The following is a 21436-nucleotide window of genomic DNA, read 5'->3' as shown; positions in this document are numbered from 1 at the left end:
GCTCCCCCAGGTATTAATTACTTACTCTGGGTTAACTAATAAGCAAAAAGTGATTTTATTAAGTATAAAAAGTAGGATTTAAGTGGTTCCAAGTAATAACAGACAGAACAAAGTAAGTTACCAAGCAAAATGAAACAAAACATGCAAGTCTAAGCCTAATACATTAAGAAACTGATTGCAGATAAAATCTCACACCAGAAATGTTCCAATAAGCTTCTTCCACAGACTGGACTCTTTCCTACTCTGGGTCCAGCAATCACTCACACCCCTGTAGTTACTGTCCTTTGTTCCAGTTTCTTTCAGGCATCTCTTTAGGGTGGATAGGCCATCTCTTGAACCAGCTGAAGGCAAAATGCAGGGGCTTCCAGGGCCTTTATTATTCTCTCTCTTGTGGGCGGAAACCCCTTTGTTCGTCTGTGCAAAGTCACAGCAACAAGATGGAGTTTGTAGCCACCTGGGCAAGTCACATGTCTATGAATGATTCAGCTTTTTGCAGGCCGAAGCCATTGTTTACATGTTAGTGTGAACGTTCCCAGGAAAGCTCAGATGTGGATTGGCGTCTCCCGAAGTCCATTGTCAGTTAAGTGTTTCTTGATTGGGCACTTACCGAGAATAGTCCTTTCTCAAAAAGGTGATCAAATGCTTCACTGAGGCTACTTAGAATCAAACAAACACATTGAGATACAAGTACGTACCCAATATTCATAACTTCAAATAAAAAAAATGATACACACAGACAGCATAATCATAACCAGCAAACTACAACCTTTTCACAGACACCCTACTTGCCTTCCTCTGCACAAGACCCGGTGCAACCATAGGACCCTGGTTGCAACAATGATTTATACGGTCACAGATCATGTAAATAACATCACATCCCTCACAGGCAACATGGAGTTGATTAAGATACTCAGCCAACAGGTATATCATACAGTCAGTGGAATGAAATGAAATGGACACAGGCTCCTGTCTACAGAAGCTGATTAATGAGGATGAGTCAGGTGTGGCAATACCACCCATCATTCTGCCCTTCCTCCCCACACCTTTGGCATATGATAACATCAACAGACTTGGGGAAGATATTCAGTGCAGGAACATCACTGAATAATTGGTACTGCAGTGCAGCCTCAGATATCAACAGTTAGAGAACCCAAATCTGAGAACCCAAGAAGCCTCCACGTGCAGAGAAAGTAAATTGATTTTTTTCCAGTATTTGTATTATTGTGGGCTTGATAGGTCACTTGCCAATGTAGTGATGGCAGAATATACAATAACATTAGTAGCATGGAAAAAGCTTCAAAAATATGGACAGAAACATTTCTATTACATTATGTAGTATTTAGATGTCAGGAATGGTTTAATTATCATTTTGTAGATTTAGATTTGAAATTAATGTCTTTAACCGGATACCAAAATGCATCCGTTTGATTATATTTTATTCAACACGTTCATTAGCAACCAAAGCGTTTCCTTTCACTGAAGTCCTTATACAACAAACATCTGCATATTAGGAATACTTTCAGAAACTGACGGCGAACCAAAAACCACCACCAGGCTCAGTTCTACTAAACTACTCGGCAAGAAAGTCCACCGTAACTTTCCACCGTCTGTTGAGACCGAGCTGTTCCCAACACAGGAAGAGATTTTGCCCGTCCAGATGTTGCCAACGGACTATTTTTTCGGTTTCGCTCAGATTACACTAGGCGTGTGCCAGCGACTCAGCCAGGCCACAGCGGGGACCGCGCGGCCCCTCCAGCCTCCTCAGGCAGAACGCGGATTGTACTAGTCTTGGGGGAAGGGGGGGGGGCAGGTTCTTCAGCATTTATCGAATGGGGAAACGCAACGATTGGGTTCGCCCAACTCGAGGGAGGTGGTTGGAGAGGACGTCACACAGAAAGAGAGCGAGAGCCCCGTGTCCAATCAGCACGCGCGCTAGCCCAGCCGGACGAAAGGTTCTAGAATCCAATCAGGAAACGCGGAGCTGCTTGTGTCACAGACAGATATAGGTCTCCTGGCCCAATCAGGGGGTGCTCAACCTGATAGCGCTGACGTCGAAAGGGGCGGGAGTGGAGAGAGTGCGCGCGCGCGTCGCGCGGCTTTCCGTTACCCCTGGCGCGCGCGCGTGTAGCAAGCGTGAAGGGTCGCGCGCGGGGGAAGCGAAGTCGCGAGACCGAGAGCAGCGCGAAGCAGTTTCCCGCTTTGCCCTTCGGCCCGAACCGCGAACGCGAGGCGGAGGCGCCATCGTAGCCCCCACCGGCGGCGGAGAGAGGCTCCGCCCGGACCCGTAAGGGGGAGCGAGCGCAGCATCGGGCCCGAAGCGCTGTAGGCCGCTGTCGGCGGAGCTCACACAGACTCCGCCGGCTCGGCCGGGCCTCGCGCGCTCAGGATGTCGGCGCAGGCCCAGATGCGCGCCATGCTGGACCAACTCATGGGCACGTCCCGGGACGGTAAGTGCCACCCGGCCGGGGGGCGGGGCTGCTGCCCCCTGCGGTCACAGCCAGGGGCAACGGTTGGGAACAGCAAGCGAGCTAGGCTGGTAGCGATGATTGGCAGGACGAGCGCCAGCTCCCCCTGCCGCTCGGGGCGGGGCTAAGGGGTTAAAGGTCATCGGCGGCGCACGGGGCCGGCCGGAGGCGGTTACGCGCTGTGTGAGGGGCGCGGGCGGGGCTGGCCCTATTGCGGGCCCCTAGCGGCTGTGGCGAGCTCTTCCCGCAGCTCGCCGCGGTCTCGGCGCCGCTTCCGCCGCCGCAAGAACCGGGCTGCGAGTCTGTAACGAAACCCCCATTGCCCGCGGCCCCGCGCGCCCCAGCTCGAGCCCCACAGCCGCGGGCTCTCCGGTCAGGGGGTGGAAAAATCCATCCTTCCCCTTGCTGGTCGGCGCAGGCCTGTCCTCCGAGCCGGCAGAGTCCGCGACCAGCCAGGGTTCGGGGAGCAGGCCGTCCTCCGAGCCGGCCCGCGCGCCCGGCAGAGGACACCCCCCGTCCCCCCAAGTCACAGATAAACCCTTGTAAAGCCTTCCTCGTAGCTCGTTGTTCTGAGACATGGCAGTTCGCTTTGTTCGGACAGGAGAAATCAGCCTTTCAGGTCGTCAGGTGCAGAGCCATGGCGGGAGGTGAAATAGTCTGTCCGAGGGAAGTCTGACCCAAACCATCATTTCAATCAACAGGCGGGAATGATGATCACTTTTGAAAGTGAGAATCAAGTTAATAAAATTTACTCCAGTGGGGCTGAGGCATCGCCATTAGAGTTGTTCAGAAAGTAGGTAAAAGGGAAGATTAATGTATGCAGGCTGATTCTACAGGCGATAGACTAGACCATAGAAGGACCTTTCCAGTGATACCGTTTGACATTCTTGCTATTCAGTTTTCCTTTTATTAAAAGAAATTATTAATAACAAGCTGACAGAATATAGCACTGTCATTGAGACATAGTTTAGATATTTTAAATGTTATATGCAATACTGTTGAGAATGTATCAGACAGAGCATGAGCTTGACCTTCAGGCTACATTGGCAAATCTTACCTGTTTTCCCAGACTCTTTCTGGCAAGGGTATATTGAATAAGATTGAGAAATGATTGCATAGGGGCTCAGCTTTTAAGAATTTCTCATGAATGCTGTTTGGGGGAAAAAAAAGTGGAAAGTGGATTGGTAGTAGAGCATGCCATAATTTAAAAAAACAGTTCAAGTTCTGTAGTGGTGACTAGAGTGAAACTCTGCTCTGGAGGTTTGGAAAATTAAGTCATTTAATACAACTATATCAAGACTTACAAATGAAGATGCTTTAAATATAGGCAACTAAATAAGTGGTCTTATTTTCAGAGCTGCTGAAGTTAATGAAAGCTGCAGATGTAGGTGCCTAACTTTAGGTACTTAAATTTGAAAATGTTGCCCTTTTTATTGTTCCTTTTGAACCTTATAGATTTATTTTGACTGCCACATTCAGACAGAAAATAAGGTGTAAATTTGTAATTGTGAGTAATTAATCACTGGAACAGTTTACCAAGGCTCCTGGTGGGGATTTTCCATCAGTGATTTTTTTTTTTTAATCAAGATTGGATGTTTTTGTGAATGATCTGCTCTAGGAATTATTTCAGGAGGTTCTATGACTTGTGTTATACAGGAGTCAAATGTAATGATCACAGTGATCCCTTCTGGCTTCAGAATCTGTGAATCTATGCCTCAGTAACTTGCAGATCAGATTTTCTCAGTTTACAAGTAAATGGGTGATTTTTTTGATGTAACTGCCCGCCCTGCAAACTCAGTTTTGGTTCTGAAAATTCAGTAACAAAAATCCTGCAATTGAAACTTAGGAACCATTGTTGAAATGCTGAATACTTATAAGAGATAACAGTAAACGCTAATAACTAGGGCTTGAAAAATATATCAGACTCCGATTGGCTCAAATTTAGATACAAAAGATAAAGATGAGGTATTGAATAATTGCAGTGTTGCCTCTCCTCCTGAGCTTTCCCAACGGTCAGCAGCATAAAATTGATGTGGTCATTGACAGTTTCATTGAAGTTCACGGGGTTATGAGTAGCAGCAGTGAAAATGAACACAGCGTTGCTGCTGCTTAGCAAACTATGACCAGCTGCAGAAGTACTGGAACTATATGTAGATTTGTGCAGATGGTATGTTCCATCATTTACATTGGGTTCATATATGGAAGTGTATTTGCAACATTAAGGACTAGAAACTTCCCTATTTAAAAAATGGAAGCTTAGAACATAAGAATTGCCATACTGGGTCAGACCAAAGGTTCATCTAGCCCAGTATTCTGTCTTCTGACAGTGGCCAATGCCAGATGTCCCCGAGGGGAATGAACAGAACAGTAATCATTGAGGGATCCATCCACTGTTGTCCATTCCCAGTTTCTAGCAAACTGAGGCTAGGGACACCATCCCTTAGATTAAGTAGTCCTAATTTAGAGAGAAGGCAGAGGTTATATGTGTGTAATATATATAACCTACTGGGGGAAGATGAGGGTATATCAAGCATATCTCTTAGCATAGTAAATTAAGGAAATATATTTTTGCATAGTATTAAGTAAAACAGTCTCTTCCTGAATTTAGTGGTATGTGTGTTATGGCAACTTTGAAAATTCTGTTTCTTATTTTCTTTTTTTAGCGCTGGAAATATGTATCACTGTTTTGTAACAGTAATCCGTTAATTTACTTGCATGCCTTTTTTTCCTTTGCATATGCTGTTTTTAATCTAAAAACTGTAATTGGGATGAGAGGATCAGCATCCAGTTCTAACTCAAGTACTTCAAAACTTGCTAGTAAAAGGGAGAGTGGGAGAGGCCCTCAAGTTGATAACACTTAGCCCTGAGCTTATTAAATTAACTTTTTTTTTGTACATTCGATAGACACATTTTCTTTTAAATTCTTTTAACAAGAATTAGTGTCAAACTCCTACTACTGTTAGGTAGTAACTTTGTCCTGACAGTAAGCCCTATTTGCTATTTTTAAACTGAAATATATTTGAAAATAAAGACCTTTAACTAAAATTGGCAGTGACCATGTATGCTCAGTGTCAAGATGTTAAGACTAGTTTTCATTTTGCTTTACTACTGCTTACTAACAGAACTCTAGTATTTACTTAGTAGGCAGTAACATTTTATTTAAATGTTAAATAGTTCAATATTAAGACAAGGTAGAAACTTGTCTTCCAATCTCTTATTGATCTGTCATTACCATCCCACAGAACATGTTTGTTGAAATTACTTAATTTAGTACTTAAGGAAGTACATATTTAAGTTTTTAATTATTTTCAGCATTTTACATATGTGATTGTGACCATGTAAACACTCTGTATAAAGTATCGAGCAAATGGAGTCCGACTTCTTTCTAAGGTGAAGTGACGTAGCAAGTTGTAGTCATATAGTTCAGGATATGGCATTTATCTTGTATGCAAATAACCTGACAAATGCTGTAAAGTCAAAGTTGAGTAGTCTGTTGATGAGGTTTATATGAGGAAAATTAGGGATTAAAAAAAATTAAGTTATATAGAAGAAACTATTAAAATGAGTTGACTAGAGTAACCTTTACAGCTGTATAGGTTACTTGTGTAGTTTTAGATCACGAGCATTTATAAGAACTGGAATCTAAGTGGAAGCAGAGTACAGACTAAATGTGGAATTGTCTGGAAAACAAAACCTTCTCTAAACATAACGTGTTAGGATTTAACCACCTCATCATGAGACTCTCAGGACTTCTTAAATCCATTTAGTCCATATATACATGATTGGTGGGGTGGAGAACAGGCCAGCACTTCTATGTATGCCATCCTGTTTAGTTTAACCACTGCCTTTGGAGCCTTCAGTTCAATTCCTTAACTGTGGTCTGCAAAGGACCTCTCCAGTCATTGCTCCAGCTCTTTCCCCTGACTCCTGGAAACACACAAAATATAATTTCATAGTGAAGTCTTTGGCTTCCACTCTGGTCCAAATCTCTTAAATTTTGCCTTTTGCACCAGCTGTTTCAACTCTTCAATCAATGCTTACCCGTGGTCTTTGCCTATTTGTCTATTTGCACTTCAAAACCTCTGAAGCAGCTTTGCACGTGTCTCATATTTTAGGCACCTGTTGTTTAGTTTCAGTGCCAGTGGTTTTCTTGGAATTGGGAACCTGTCTTTACCACCCTGGTGCTGGCATTTGTGATGCATCTGCAGTGCTCTTCTGCATCATTTGAACCTAATATCTCTTGGAGGTGTATTTTTTTTTTTTTTCTGAAGGACATAGGGAGCCAGGAAGACCACTCACAACCTTCAAACCACATCCTTGCAACAGGACTATTAGTGACAAATGAGCATATTTGTTACATTGTCTACGCATAGAGTCAACCACAATGTTAAGGAGTGCCAGATATATTGGCAGATGTCACCTTGGGCTCTAAGAAAACATGAAGAATGTCTCAAATGCATCCTCCCGGCAACTCCAGAAATTCATGTACATCTGACATGAGTCTGCGCCAGAATGCTTCAAAGGATAAATCTTCAAGGCAGAAGCCTCAGTTGGCCAAGACATCTGAGTCATTTGACTTTGTGTCTGTGCCAGTCCTTTTGGCTCAAATGTAGCACTTCTGTGGTCAGCTCAGTGAAGCAGCCTAGTCATTGAAGTGTCCCACGCCATCACCTTGGAATACAAGTGCCCTAACAAGTCTTGTCTCTGTCATACACTGGAAGTCTCAGCTTTTAAAGTCAGTGATACTGAGCTCCAGTCAACTCATGAAGTATTAGAAGAAAATCAATAGCTCTCTGACACATTGCTGACAAAATCTCAGATTCCAGACTTCAGTCAAGAAGCCTCAAACTCCATCTGTGTTCATGTTCTTGAGATGGAGTTAGTGATTCAGTGATCCATTATATGATTGGATTTGACATCCAATACAGAATGGACAGCAAGCTCTTCGGCCTCAATCACCTCTGATCCAAGACACACATTCTCACTAAATCATTCATTGAACTCCAATATGCAGATGAATGGGCCCTGTGTGCCCACTCAGAAGACTATCTTAAAAAAATCTGAGGCCTAAAACCAACTCGGCCTCACATGCAACGCCAAAATAAAAGTACTCCTTCAACAGGCTCTGCATCACCAGGATCCTGCTCCCATAATTCAGATCAATGAAGAGACCCAGGAGAATGTCAAGCACTCCCTTTACCTTGGTAGCTGTCTGTCACAGAAAGCTTTGACATTGACAAGGAAATTCAACACTGCCTTTCATGCTCTAGTACAGCTTTCAGATGCTTGAGAAAATGTGTCTTCAAAGATCAAGAATCAAACCAAGCTTCTCATGTTCCAGGCTTTTTTTATCCCAGCTCTCTTGTATGGTGCTGAAACCTTAGCCATGTAAAGTGGACGCCTCAAGGTTCTTGAACGATACCATCAATGGTGCCTCCGCAAGATCTTCTGAATCAAGTCGGATGACTGACACATCTAGGTCCGTGTTCTGTCCCAAGCCAAAACTTCCAGCATTGAAGCTTTGACCTCCAGCATTGAGGCTTTGATCATCCATCACCAACTCCATTGGCTTCAAATGCCAGAAAATCAACTCCCAAAGCAGCTAATGTTCTCACAACTGAGCCGTGGCCAACAGACGAGGGCTGGACAAAGAAAGTTTTTCAAAGACACCTTCAAAGCCAACATGAAGAAGTGCAGTATTGACATAAACTCAAGGGCTTGGGTTTCCCAGGACTGACCAAAGTGGAAAAGGACCTTGTGGCAACGACCCCAGTATTTTGAAATCTAACTGAGAACAGGAAATGGAGAAACAGGAAAGGAGGAAAGAATCCACTGCAGCCCAACTCAACAGTCCAGATCTACCCTTTCCGTTGGGAAATGTCTGCCCCAGTTGTGACAAGATCTGTGGATCCTGGATTGGTCTCATTAGCCACTTGCAGATCCGCTAGTGATAACTGGCAATCATTTTATGGAAGACAGTCATTCTCAGACTCGAAGAGCTCGCCAATGACATGTTTGCCAAACCAGCGAGATCACTGCAGATCTTCTGTGAGGCTACCATGAGGTCTCTAGTACCAGCTTCAAACCATTTCTTTATCCCTGTGTTGGGAACAATCAGAGTTCTCAGTGTAGGTGGGTATATTTTGTATTGTGGCTTGTTCTCTCAATGCACAAAAGTTCCAGCTTTGACACTATAGGTTCAGGTATCTCTTGCACTTGGGGCTACAAGAAAATTGGTGCTTTCCAAGGCAGTTTCATGGTCACCTTGAACACATGCATTCTGAGAGTTGTTTAATGGAGCTACAAGTTCAGGTTTTCAGAAAAAACTAGCCTGATGGCTTCTCTGTCCCTACCCCACTGAGAATATGTTCATGCACCTTGTCAGGAAGAGACGCTGCAAGAAATCTAGTACTTCCTCACAGAGCCTGTGAGCCCATGTTCTTAGTTGCTACTGTGAACAGAGTGGTCAAATAAGTACCTAGATACACAGTTGTGGCCGTTGCTTTGTAGTACCCATGGTGCATCTCCACATGTGACAACCTCAGTGGACCCTGAAATCCCAGAGAAAACAAGTGTCATAGGGGGTCTCTAACATTGTATACAGGTAACTGCCAAGTCCATGCAAACCATCCTGGGGAAGCCCTTCTCCATATATTTGATGATTAAAATGTTCTTGTAAATTTTCCTTGAGAGGGACTAAAGTCCTTGCAAACTCCAGCAACTTTGGAAATGTTTTGTTTAGAATTGATTCAGTAATTTTTATGAAGACCATGTCAAAGTGGCTGGATCTGTTTTGTGTTGCTGTGACGTGGCTGGTGTGAACTAGATAGTCATGTCAAACCTCACCGAATCCAAGGCAAGTTTGTCTCCTCTGCCTCTCTCAGATACTTGGCTCACAGACATCTTCATCGTTCTTTCTCCACATGTTTGCAAAACATTACTCCTTAAATTCATCTATAAAGAGGGAATTATGTTTTGGTTTCTTTGCACTACAGAATTTGTTTACAGAGTAGGGAATAGCAAACTCTTCTGTCCTGAAAAGTTTGTTTTATCTTAGGATATCCTGTATCTGAGTTGGCTGATCTTGAGGTTTTTATACTTTTTTTAATGCTGTCTGTGTTTTGTTTGATGGTAGAAGGTATTTAACCCCTCCCTTATGTGTTTAATTTTGTTTTTATAAACCTGCCTGGTAACATTATTAGTTTTGGACTTAGTGTTGTGTGTTGCAGCCTTGCTCTCTTTTGGGACCTCCCATGTACTTTTTACTCTCCAGGAATGAGAATCTTGTTGGATGGTATCTTTAGAGAAGAAATCATTCCTGACATGCAATTCTTTTCTGAAGCTGTAATTCCAACAGGATTCTTCTCACCTGCCCACTGCTCCCTCAGAGTTTGGAGGGTTTTTTATTGAAGTGATCTTTGTTTTTTGCAGCTTAATTTTATTTCACTTCTTGATGCAGATTTTTAACATCAGGTGGCTTGTTTCTTTTGGGACGTTTACCTCCTTCGTAATTGGGAACTGATGGGAAGGTTCCCAGGGCAGTGATCCATGCTCAGTGACTGGCATCCATCTGCCATTCGGGGAGTGAGCTGCTGACTTGTGATCAGCCCCGCTGCTGCTGCCCTTTAAATAAACAAACCTAAAAAATGTTCAAGAAATTCTCTCTGCCAGTCGCAGGCTGCAGAGTTGAGACCTAGGATTTAAGATCCTGTTGGAACAACATCTCTATAAAAATAAATTGGTAGCTTCTTGCCTCTTGGGACAGGCTTGGGAATAATGTTCCTTCTTGATACGTTGCATGTTCAGAAGTAAATTTTAAGTGAACTGTTCGTGACTGTGGCGTATAGCTGTCAATTTTATATTCTCAGGGAGCAGTGTAAAGTATGAGGGATACTGTACTTAGAATATATTATTCCTATTAATATATTATGGTAAAGACAGCGTGGTAGGTATTAAACAGATGTCAACTTTTAGTGTGTAAGCTGTGAGGAAAAAACCTAATTTGTCTTGGTAAATATAGCTTAATACAGAAAAAACTAAGCGCTTGATCCTGCTCTCCAAATGCAAAGAGACATCGCCATTGTGTTTGGTTGCATTGCACTTGTGCCTTGGTATTAGAGTTTAAGGTTTAGCACTAAATGATAATTCCTGCTAGAATGTGTGATTCTAAAATGGAAGGAATAAATTGCTGTTCATAGTATGTTACAATATTGTGAACAAGAAATGGATTGAAATGAAACTAGTCTGTAGTTAGTTATTGCAAAAGATGGTTGAAATATACAAACTCCTTGCCAAAATCAGCAGTCAAAATGTACTGTAAATTCCTTCAAGCATGAACTGAAGGAAAATAGTGGATGTTCACAGCAAAGTTTGATTTTTGGAGGGTGTTTAAAATGACTTGTACTTATGAGGATCGATCTTGAGAGCTTACAGGTACTAAGGACAGGTTTCAGAGTAGCAGCCGTGTTAGTCTGTATTCGCAAAAAGAAAAGGAGTACTAGTGGCACCTTAGAGACTAACCAATTTATTTGAGCATAAGCTTTCGTGAGCTTCATCCGATGAAGTGAGCTGTAGCTCACAAAAGCTTATGCTCAAATAAATTGGTTAGTCTCTAAGGTGCCACTAGTACTCCTTTTCTTTTTACAGGTACTAAGTGTGCTCTTAGCCCTTAAATTTTATTTAAAGCTCAGCAGTATAATTGGTCTTAGCTGTTGACTTTTGTTGCTTTTTAGTCAACTTTTTTTTATTTAATGTAGCAAAACAATTTCCTAAAACGACTGTTGCATTATTACTACCATTGTTTGGGGTCTGGTCTCCTCTTGATGTGTGTATTAATACTAAGAGGGGTGTTGTGTGCATGCATCTCAGGAAATGAGATGGATAAGCATAGAAGCATCCTTGAGAATTGGCTTTTTTCCTGAATAGCTTCATTCCCATTTAAAGTTCTTCTCCCACTCGCCCCTAGTGTAATACATCACAGAAATATGGTTTGGGTCAGATATTTGTATAAAACTGAAGCTGCTGTTTCTTTAGGTGAATTAAATCAATCCTTTTGAGTTTCCATATAAATCCACTGTCAATCAACATAAATAAATAAAATCCAATTGAGAGCACTGAAATGGGTCATAATAGAATAGATGCTGATTGCTGTAACACATTAATACATTAACGTTACATTTTTAATAAGTATAAGCCCTGAAGACCAACCATGTAATACTCTGCAGGAGCAAGGTTAAGAATAGGGTTGGTTGGTCATTTGACTAGACCAAAAATAATTGACAGTATCTGACTTGTCAATTGACCAATATCAAAAATAGTCAAATATTTTAAAAGACTAATTTATTAGAATAGTAACAAAAAAAAATAAGGCTTTGGTGGTCTCCAGTAAGCTTAGCCTCAATACATATGTCTAATTACAAAAAACTAGTTACTTAACTGAGTTATTTTGTCTCAGAAAAATGTGAAACACAATGGAATCAAGGTTAAAAAAAAAAAAAGGCAGTGTGGTGCAATCAAAAAGCTAGGCTACAGCTTACGAAGGGGTTTAATTGTATTTAATCAGTTAGAATAATTTTAAAACACTTTAAAATTATTACTACTTGCATTTAGATTTTTTTTTCCCTTGTGAAAACACAAGGTTATATTCATAAATATTTCATAGGTTTGTTTAGTGACTGTTTTCATATGGTAACATATTAAAGTGAATGCTGTGGCTGCTTAATTAAATCCAATCAAACCAAGAGGAACATTCATTTTGATTAGTAGAACTCTTGTGAACCTTGGCTTATTCACACCCAAATCACTTGGTTATTGGAAAGCTTTGGGAAGGAACATCTGCTATTGCATTACAAAAATAATTCTCACAACGTTTCTCCCTTTGTAGCAGACTGAGCCCCAGGCATTTGGTGGTTTCTTGTCTTTCTCCCCTCTCACACACCTTATCCAGCAAAGGCACATACAAAATGAGCCCTCACCTTCTCATAGCAGAAGGTCATCAATTGGTTAGGAGTAGACTGCTGTGACTGCATCTTCTTCTATGATGTGTGAAGATATCTGTGCAGTTTTCGGAAAGCACCAATTCACAAAACGCTTGAGACAGAGTATTCAAGGGGATCTAGCTGTGGAATGAGCTCTCAGATGAACTAACTCAGAACTTAACCACCTTTTAGGGTATGTTGCAAGAGCCTTCTCTTTGAGAAAGCTTTTCTATGATAACAGCAGAGTTGATTAAAAAAAATCCAAATATATATTAAACCAGTCTTTTATAACCAGAGAAAAGAGAAGAACAGAATGCTATATATGTGGATCCAACTTACCCAGGAAACATTTAGGTACTAGAGTGAAGACATAATACAGAATCCATAAATAGTGACTAGAATGTAAATGTGGAACAGTTTCTTAAAGCTGTTGTCACTCATGCGTTCATTTTTGTAGCTACACTTCTACCCCGATATAACGCTGTCCTTGGAAGCCAAAAATTCTTACCGTGAATCTTAGGTGAAACCGTGTTATATCGAACCTGCTTTGATCCAGCGGAGCGTGCAGCCCCGCCCCCCAGGAGCGCTGCTTTACCGCGTTATATCCGAATTTGTGTTATATCGGGTCGCGTTATATCGGGGTAGAGGTGTACCTCTGTTTTCTCTGTATTATCCCATCCCTTCATCCTAAATCTCACATGCTAAGTAAATGGAAAGGCAAGAGAGACTGAGTACATTGCTGCTGTACAATTAGTGGTTGATTGTTGGAAAGGTACAAAGAATGCTCCCTCTGGAGCTTAGTGACATCTCTAAAAACACTCCTATCTCCCTAGGCCTGAGGAACATAAGTCCATTAGCTACTCCCCAGTCTCAGTATCCCTCTCTGTAGTTCTAGTAGGCCATCAGCTATCTTTTTTTTTTTTTTAAACACTCCAGTTGGTTTTGTTCATTTGTTATGTACAAGAATCTTTACAGTCAACATGTATTTCTAGATGCTGTGTTGAAATTGCTGGCAGAGACTATTCTATACAAACTGAACAATCTGGCCCCTTGTTTTATTTATAAAGGTTCAATGTATCTTTGCCTGCCTACTTCAATCTGCAAGGGAGTGTCAGAAAGGCCCCGCATTCGCCGAGCCGTGAGTTATCACTAACTTTTCAGATGTGTTAATGAATGTGGAACAAACGCAGTTATGTGTTTTTTAAAAAAAAAATGGACCCCCAAAAAAGCCTTTTACTGCAGTAGCAGGCGTGATTGAATAAGGGATTATTCTAAATTTTTAGTTTTACAAATAACCTATTAAAACTGAAGACTTAGCCTCTAGAAAACCTATTGTTGAACTGCTCCGAAGCTGTTCTAGCCTGTGAATTACTGGTTTTAAGATTGTGTTGCATCCTACAGGCAAATTAAGTGTGTCTTGTTCTGGAAATTTTCAGTTGTTTAACAACTTGAATGAAGTTCAGCCCATCTGAAAATGTTACGTTTTAGTTTCCTATGCATAGCAGTGATATTTAAAAATGAGATTACATAATAGAATGAAGGGCATGACCATTTTATTGTATAGCTAACAAATGGATTGGGCTTGTTGAACCATTTCATAGATTTAAAATTCTGAGATGTTTCAGGTTTATTAGAATGGAGAAGTGACTACATTCATAACTGCAAATATATCCACCCTCTTTAAAGTACTTTGGTAATGGGATGGGAAAAAGTTGCAAACTGAACTCATTGTACTTTTTCTCCAACAGCTATCCTTGCTTCAGTAATTCACCAGTAGGTTTTCATTTAATAGTGATGTTAGGAGGTTATTGTATTTTAATGAGTAGATAGACACCCTGTGAGATTTTGAGATGTTTTATAACTCCTGTATCTCTACAGGAAAAAAATCTTTGAGTGACCTCACTTCCAGAAATGGAATAGTGACTGTTCCATTTTGACTTTTTAAGGAAAACAAATCCTGCAATAAAAAACATCCCCAATAATTGGTTATTTGGAACTGAACTATCCAACCTTGTTCACAGATGGGATTTTTTAAACTTGCAATTGGACCTCATTGTGTGGTAAGCAGGTTGATGCTTCTGCTGTGATGCAGGAGCTACACCATTATGAAAATAGAATTAAAATGCTTCCAGCTCAGCAACATGCAGCAGATGGGGTCTATGACATGGGGGTTGCAAGCTTCTGTAAAAGTAATGTTACATATAGGCAATGTCTATTTGTGTGACTGGTTCTTTCAGGTTTCTAATCACTTAATCCCTTCTTTTGCCCTCTATTTACCCTGCCCCATCAGAAGTAAGGGGATGCTTTGCATCCAAGAAGAAAGTAATGGAAGAAATGGCAGATGGTGCTCAGTGGAGGCTCTAAGTGTGTATTATTATATGTTTGTAAGACTGTTATATGCTAACTGCCAAGTAGAAATCTATTATGGTAGTTTACACAAAATCTGGAACAGACACCTATATAGCATCTTACATTGATGCTATCTTAGCAAAGTGTTTTTACCTAATACACTGCTTTTTTCAAGAAAAAATATATTAAAAACACTTGAAAAAGTGGAAGCTTATAATTACATTTAAACAGCAGCATATAGTATGTAAAAATTTAATGCATAGTTAATGTTTGGGTGTGGATTAAAGGGTACTTAATCCTTTAAATTTTAGCTTCCAGTAGGGTTTCTTTGTTCATTTTGGGGTAAAGGAATTGTTAACACTTTGAACGTAAAACTTGCAAAAGCAGGCTGGCTTCTCCATTTGTGTAACCTGGAGTGTCTTCATTTCTATATTTCAGGGGACACTACTCGTCAGCGAATCAAATTCAGTGATGACCGAGTGTGCAAGAGCCACCTCCTAAACTGCTGCCCTCATGATGTCCTCTCTGGAACTGTATGTAATTTAATCTTGTATTTTGATTACAGAAACAATAACAGAAATCCGTTCTTCTGTTTCAATCTTAATTATGCCAGCAACATACCTCTTTTTGACATTTAAGTTAACTTGACTGTTTTTTTAAAATGTCCGCCTTAGTTTTCCCTCTAGTGTTGTAGGATAGTTTGGCCAACTTTGTACATAGCCAAAGTCTCTCTGTGTGTGTGTGTTAGAGGTTATAGAGAAGGAATGAATGTTTGAATATTAAATATCTTGTAATAGAAGCTATGATGTAAATTGTGCATGAAGTCTCATGTAGAGAAAGTAGTGCTTTCCATTGTAGGATCCACTACAATGGCCTCTCCTTCCAGGTATTCTGCCATTTCCACTGATCTTGAAGGTGATTTTTTTTTAAACCTATCTTGAAAATAAATAAAAAATCCTAGATACCATCACTACCTGTTCTGGCACTGTTCTGCTTATGTTATCCTGGTTGTTGGTAGTTTTTTTGCCTCCACATGCTGAGCCAGAGGTTCCTCTGCTTACTCTTTCCTGGATGGATTTTTTTGCTGTCATCTCTCCCTTTCATAACTTTTAAGTATTGAAAGGTAGCAGGAGGGCTCCCTTAGCCTGGTGGATTTCTGCAGCACTTCTCCAGTGCTAGAAGTAGTAGAAGTATTATGACTCAGAGTGATAATCAAAGGGTGTGCCACACGTAGGCAGCCCTCCCCCCCCCCCGCCTATTCAGTAGCAGCACTGGAAAAGGTTTTTGGGGGGCCATCTGAGGCAGAACCTGAATTTTTTGTTTCATATTTCTTCACCAATTTTCTATGCCTTCTCTTTTCATCGTTAAGCATGTCCTTCAGAGAGATTTTCCTAAATGGAGCTTGGAAACAATGTAAGGACTTGTTGGAAGACAGAAGAACTGAAATTAGTAGATTTGATGGATAATGCACCTGTCCCTCAGTGTATTTCCCTGGTAGACATGGTGGCTGGTTCAGTTTACCTTAATTCCTAAGGGATGGTCATAGACCCTTTTAGGGTTCTTCTCCACAGTATTCTAAGGTGCACAAAGGGCTCACAGAACACAAATACACAGATTTACCCATTAGTAATCCTTGCGTTCTCTGTACTCGTGATCTAGGAGTTGCAGCTCTATCCCTCCCTTCTCTGAAGTGGCCTTTACGAGAGCAGAAAGAGAAGAGAATGAGAGAAATTGAGGAGAAGGAAAAAGAGCAAAATAAATAAGTTATGGGGCTGATTTGGAGGACTTAGCTTTTCTCCTAACAGTGTGGAAGGTAGTGGATTCTAAGTAGCTGAACCTAGAACAGAAAGGGCCATGTACAGAGCACATCTTTAGCTTCACCGGATTACACAGACATTTGTGTTCCAACTCTCTTTCCTCATTTCCTAAAACAGACTCTTCCTTACTTTAGCATAACAAAGTTTGTCCTGGTTTGGAAGAGCATTGTTATCTCTACAGTGAGCTCAACAGCCGTCCACTCCCCCTCACCCGCAAGCCTTCTAAAAATGTAAAGCAGTTGATCCCCAAGTCACTGACTCACTTCAAGCTTCATTCTTTTTTAGTCATGTTCAGCAATCAGACTTTCTGTAGCACTCCAGGAATACCATGGCTAATCCACTACTTCTTATTCTCAAATCTTTCTGTGTGCTAGCAGGTTAGAAAACAATGATGGTCTATGTATAACCACATATATTGCTCCACCTTTGTCCTCTCCTTAATTCATTATTATAGGAAATATGAAGAAAGGGGGCACGGGGGAGTTAATATCTGTTGGTTGGTTTGTTTATTTTCTGTAAGGCTATCCATGATGTGATAAGATTCTCTGCAGATCCCTTTTACTGTCAGTAGCTGGGAGAGGTATGTGGGCCATAACAATACAACATTCAGATGCGTTGTGAAACACTAAATTGCTCAGAAAATAATTCCCCCCCCCCACCCTCCCACAAGTCTATAAAAAGGTTGCTCTGACAAGCACCTTCCTGGCCTAGTTTCCATTAATCTACAGATGAGCTTCAAAGTCCTATACTGATCATAAAAACTCCTATTTTTGGTGTGGGCCAAACTTCCTGGTTCAAGAAGAATGAAAAAACTTAGTCTATTTTCAGATGTGTGCGTTCTCATTAAGTGCATTGAAGACTTCTGTCTTTTTCTGGACCTCCCTACTCTAAATGTTGCATTGTTAGATTATTTAATGTCGAGTTCATCTCTTCTAACCAAGGCACCTCAGGAGAATCAGTCCCCTCAAGACATATCTCCATATTCCTAAATATTTTTATCAGCAACACTTTTTCCACCTCATTCAAAGGGAATCCTCAAGGTACTGAGAGTCTCCCACAGTGTAGCTCTGAACCCAACGAAAAACTGAGTAACTTACTCCCTTCATTAGGAGCAATTGGAAGGGAATCCCCAGAGGAAAGCCTTTGTGACCTATCCTGTATCCTTCTGTTTACTGAGAAGCCTTCTTTAAGAGCAGGAGTTCAAATGAACTTTCTCATGGTTCTGGGGAAATGACCATTTCAGGAAGCCTACAGCACCAGTAAAAGGGGAACATAAAAACTTGTAGTTTGTCTGACCAATTATTGCCCTTGAGAAATGTCCATGAGATTCTGCAGAATATTATTACAGACCATAGGAAAATCATGATATATCTGACTTCTGGGGAAGAATCAAGAAAGGGTTACCGAACTTCGAGTCCATCAGAATCTTCTGAAGGAACAAATTCTCTTGTTCACAGCAGCATATGTCCTAAGGTCAGCCTTGTATATTGACTGGTTTTTGCAGTAGAGGATTGGGAGTTCAACCACAAGGCTTTTAAGCTATTAGTGGCCAGATGGAGTCTCCTTTAAATTGAGCTATCTGTGGCTAATCCGATGAGCAAAGTGCAGTTTTTCATGCTACATACACACAATTCCTCTCCCCCTGCCCTGTTGACATTCTGTGTGTGTGTGTGTGTAAAAAGAAAAGGAGTACTTGTGGCACCTTAGAGACAAACCAATTTATTTGAGCATAAGCTTTCGTGAGCTACAGCTCACTTCGTCGGATGGATACTGTGGAAAGTATAGAAGATCTTTTTATACACACAAAGCATGAAAAAATGGGTGTTTACCACTACAAAAGGTTTTAACACCCATTTTTTCATGCTTTGTGTGTATAAAAAGATCTTCTATACTTTCCACAGTATGCATCCGACGAAGTGAGCTGTAGCTCACGAAAGCTTATGCTCAAATAAATTGGTTAGTCTCTAAGGTGCCACGAGTACTCCTTTTCTTTTTGCGAATACAGACTAACACGGCTGTTACTCTGAAACCTGTGCGTGTGTGTGTGAACATTCATATGAACACAAGACAGAGAAACGCAGTGGTGGGCAGACCTGTAGGCTTATACATGATCTTGTCTGGCTTAATAGCCAAGTGGCCAATCAGGAAAAGGTGTTAGTCATCCTGATTTATTTTTTCTACCTTGACTAGGGTTTCCTTGAATATTACATATGTTGGCAGAAACCCTGTATGTAGACTTTCCTGAGGATCAAAGACCATTCATAAAGTTCCTCTGAATAATCCAGATCTCTACATGTATAACTTGGGATCCATACTGATAGTGTTTTTGAGCCATGGATGCTCTAAGGAATTGCTTGATTTCCTTTAACACTTTGAAAGGACTTCACTCAGCTTCTCAGGACTGTTTGGGGAGGTTGTTTTCCTAGTGCTTTCTCAGGGGGATTAACCTGTTTTGGCTGACTTTTCAGATGAAATTCCAGATGACCTGTAAAGCTTCTGTAAATTCTAAGATGGAATTTCAAGAGTTCAAGTCTATGTATTAGAAACAATGTACACAATTTCTTCTATTTCCTACTTTTGCATCCTCTTATGTCTTGCTTCTCCAAAGCAATTTCTTAGGACGGCGCTTCTGTTGGGCATTCAAAGTAGAGTAATGGAAGCTAAACAGAGTATTTTGGGCTCTGTCAAAGACATCCTTTGAACAGAGGGCAGAAGCGTTAACCATGTTGTGAACCTAAAGTCCCTTATAATATTGGCCATTGTTTCAGCTAGGAGAGTATCTCTCTAGTAAGTGACCCTACATGCAGACAAGGTGGTTTTCAGACTTATTTCTGATTTTGCCCCTACAAAGACTATTTCTGCGTAGTTGGATGAGCACTCCAGTTTTACTAGCTGCAAACATTCAAAAATAAGTTGGACTCCAAATCATGAGTGGCTTAAAAATCATGATTTTTAATTGTCTTTTGGTTTTGAGCCTTTAGAATTCATATCTTCAAGCTTTTCTCCCCAGCCATGAGGGCAAGAAACTATTTTTTTTCTTGTGGAAGCAGAGATTCTTGCATAATGATTCCAAGAACAGGGGCTTTAAATTAAATTAAATAAAAAAGAAATACCCATCAAGTATTGCTAGTCTCATGACAAAATCTTGAGAGATGGCAACACTTTAGATTGCTATTCTCTTTCATTGCTAATCCTTCGAACAGGTTGGAATATTAACTTCGTATTCTGTGTGTGGTTAAGGGATATAAAACTGTATTTGGTATAAAGCCATATGTTTTAAAAAAAATGATTTCAAGGCCGATCAGGAGCTCCTGAAAGGAAATAGTGCTCACTCCACCAGTGACTTGCTGGCTTTGCAAGCAGGAAGCTACAGTGCTTCATATGACTAAACCAGTAGCCTTGAAAAGCCTTCTGTTCATATCTTTGGCAAACTACTAAGCCTTAATATTTGTCTCTTACCTGCTGTTTTCGTATGCAGAATCTCCTAGCCTTCTCTCAATTTTGTCTAATAAAACAAATGCAAAGCTGTATCACTTATAAATACAGTATATAAATGGTCTCACCATACATCAGATATGCTCTTGCTTTGATTGGGGAACAAATAAAACACTCGGACACAAGTGGATCTTCTGCTTCTGTCTTCCTCTCAGAGCAATGGATCGCTAAAATGTACATCTCCCTCCATATTTTTTGGAAGGGAGTTTGTGCACTTCTGGCCATTTCCCATAACTACTGCTTAGAGTGATGAATCCTACCATGGAGAAAGGATAAAACTACTTTTCTTACCTGTAGTTTCATGTTTTGTATATAGGATCTGCTACTCTGGACAGACCCAGGATATTATGGGAGATTCTGTTGATGACTGTTGAGCTGTCACTCATCTGGGATGTGAGAGACCTGAGTTCAATTGACTGCTCTGCCTGATGAGGTGAAGGGATTTGATCTAGGGTGTCGTATATTGGCTCTCTTCATCAGGTAGAGTGGAGAATGGAACTTGACTCCCAAATCACATGTGAGTGCACCCTAACTACTGATCTAAAGCTTACAAGGGAGGCTCCTCCTCTGGTTGTATCGTGAATCCTTTCCTTTTGTCAAAATGCCTGAAAGTCTAAACAATTTTGGGACAAAACATTTTGTTTTGATATTACTGCAGTGTTTAGTGTGTGTGTGTGTGTTTGTTTGGTCAATATATTCATGAATAGTTTTGGTCAACCTGAAACTTCCTTTTTCATTGAACAAACTATTCATCTGAAAATTTTGCCCAGCTCTACTTTGAAAGCCACTGCATGGATCACACAGCTGTGTATATTCCAGCAGGAGAAGCTGGCAAGGAGAGGGGGAAGAGGAACTTTTATTGTATACTCTAATACACAGTGGAACAGTGGAAGTAAGAGAATAGATCCTATTTGAAAAAGTTAAAATTAAGGTTAAAAAAACCCCCAGTGTATTCTGTTCTATGTGAATGTCTGTTTACTCAAAGCAGTCTTCAAGTTCTTTACAAATAATACTATATCATGCGGTAAGCTGTAATATATTAGTTATCATGGGCCACAGAAAGTGACTCCATGTAAAACAATGTCTCTTCTAAACCTGGTTTTGACATTTTCCTCTTTTTCTCTCACAAAAACTCTTCTTTCAGATTGATATTTTATATACTGATGCCCTGCTCTTTCAATCTGACTATATGGGCACAGGGTTCATCTCAGGCATTATGTGGATGCAGGGCTTAACCCATACATTTCAGACACAAGAGAATTTTTAGGAAGTTTGAGATTAATTGACCCAGCTCTTTCCAGTTATGAGTCTTTCCAAATAGAAAAGTCATGTT

General features: G+C 40.8%; 1 protein-coding gene across 8 annotated transcripts in view; it reads left to right on the top strand.

The window, feature by feature from the left end:
* Window positions 1-2092: 2092 nt before the first annotated feature.
* The window catches only part of LUC7L2 (LUC7 like 2, pre-mRNA splicing factor), a 58853-nt gene continuing 39509 nt past the window's right edge, over window positions 2093-21436 (top strand). The window contains exons 1-3 of one of the 8 annotated variants that reach the window (XM_073327295.2): window positions 2252-2447; window positions 13510-13580; window positions 15230-15324. Coding sequence is in view for 6 of the 8 variants with exons in the window: in XM_073327293.1 (XP_073183394.1) it covers window positions 12756-12796; window positions 13510-13580; window positions 15230-15324 (207 nt within the window). In the remaining 2 variants the exon portion in view is untranslated. Of the gene's footprint in view, window positions 2448-12641; window positions 12797-13509; window positions 13581-14481; window positions 14503-14732; window positions 14807-15229; window positions 15325-20445; window positions 20621-21436 lie in introns of those variants that run through there. The other 7 variants (XM_073327293.1, XM_073327289.2, XM_073327290.2 and 4 more) reach the window with 7 other exon arrangements.

This window comes from Lepidochelys kempii, chromosome 1 (assembly GCF_965140285.1).
Source record: "Lepidochelys kempii isolate rLepKem1 chromosome 1, rLepKem1.hap1, whole genome shotgun sequence".
Classification (NCBI taxonomy): Eukaryota; Metazoa; Chordata; order Testudines; family Cheloniidae; genus Lepidochelys; species Lepidochelys kempii.
Note: the sequence above shows the minus strand (reverse complement) of the source record. Positions and strands in the feature narration are given on the sequence as shown.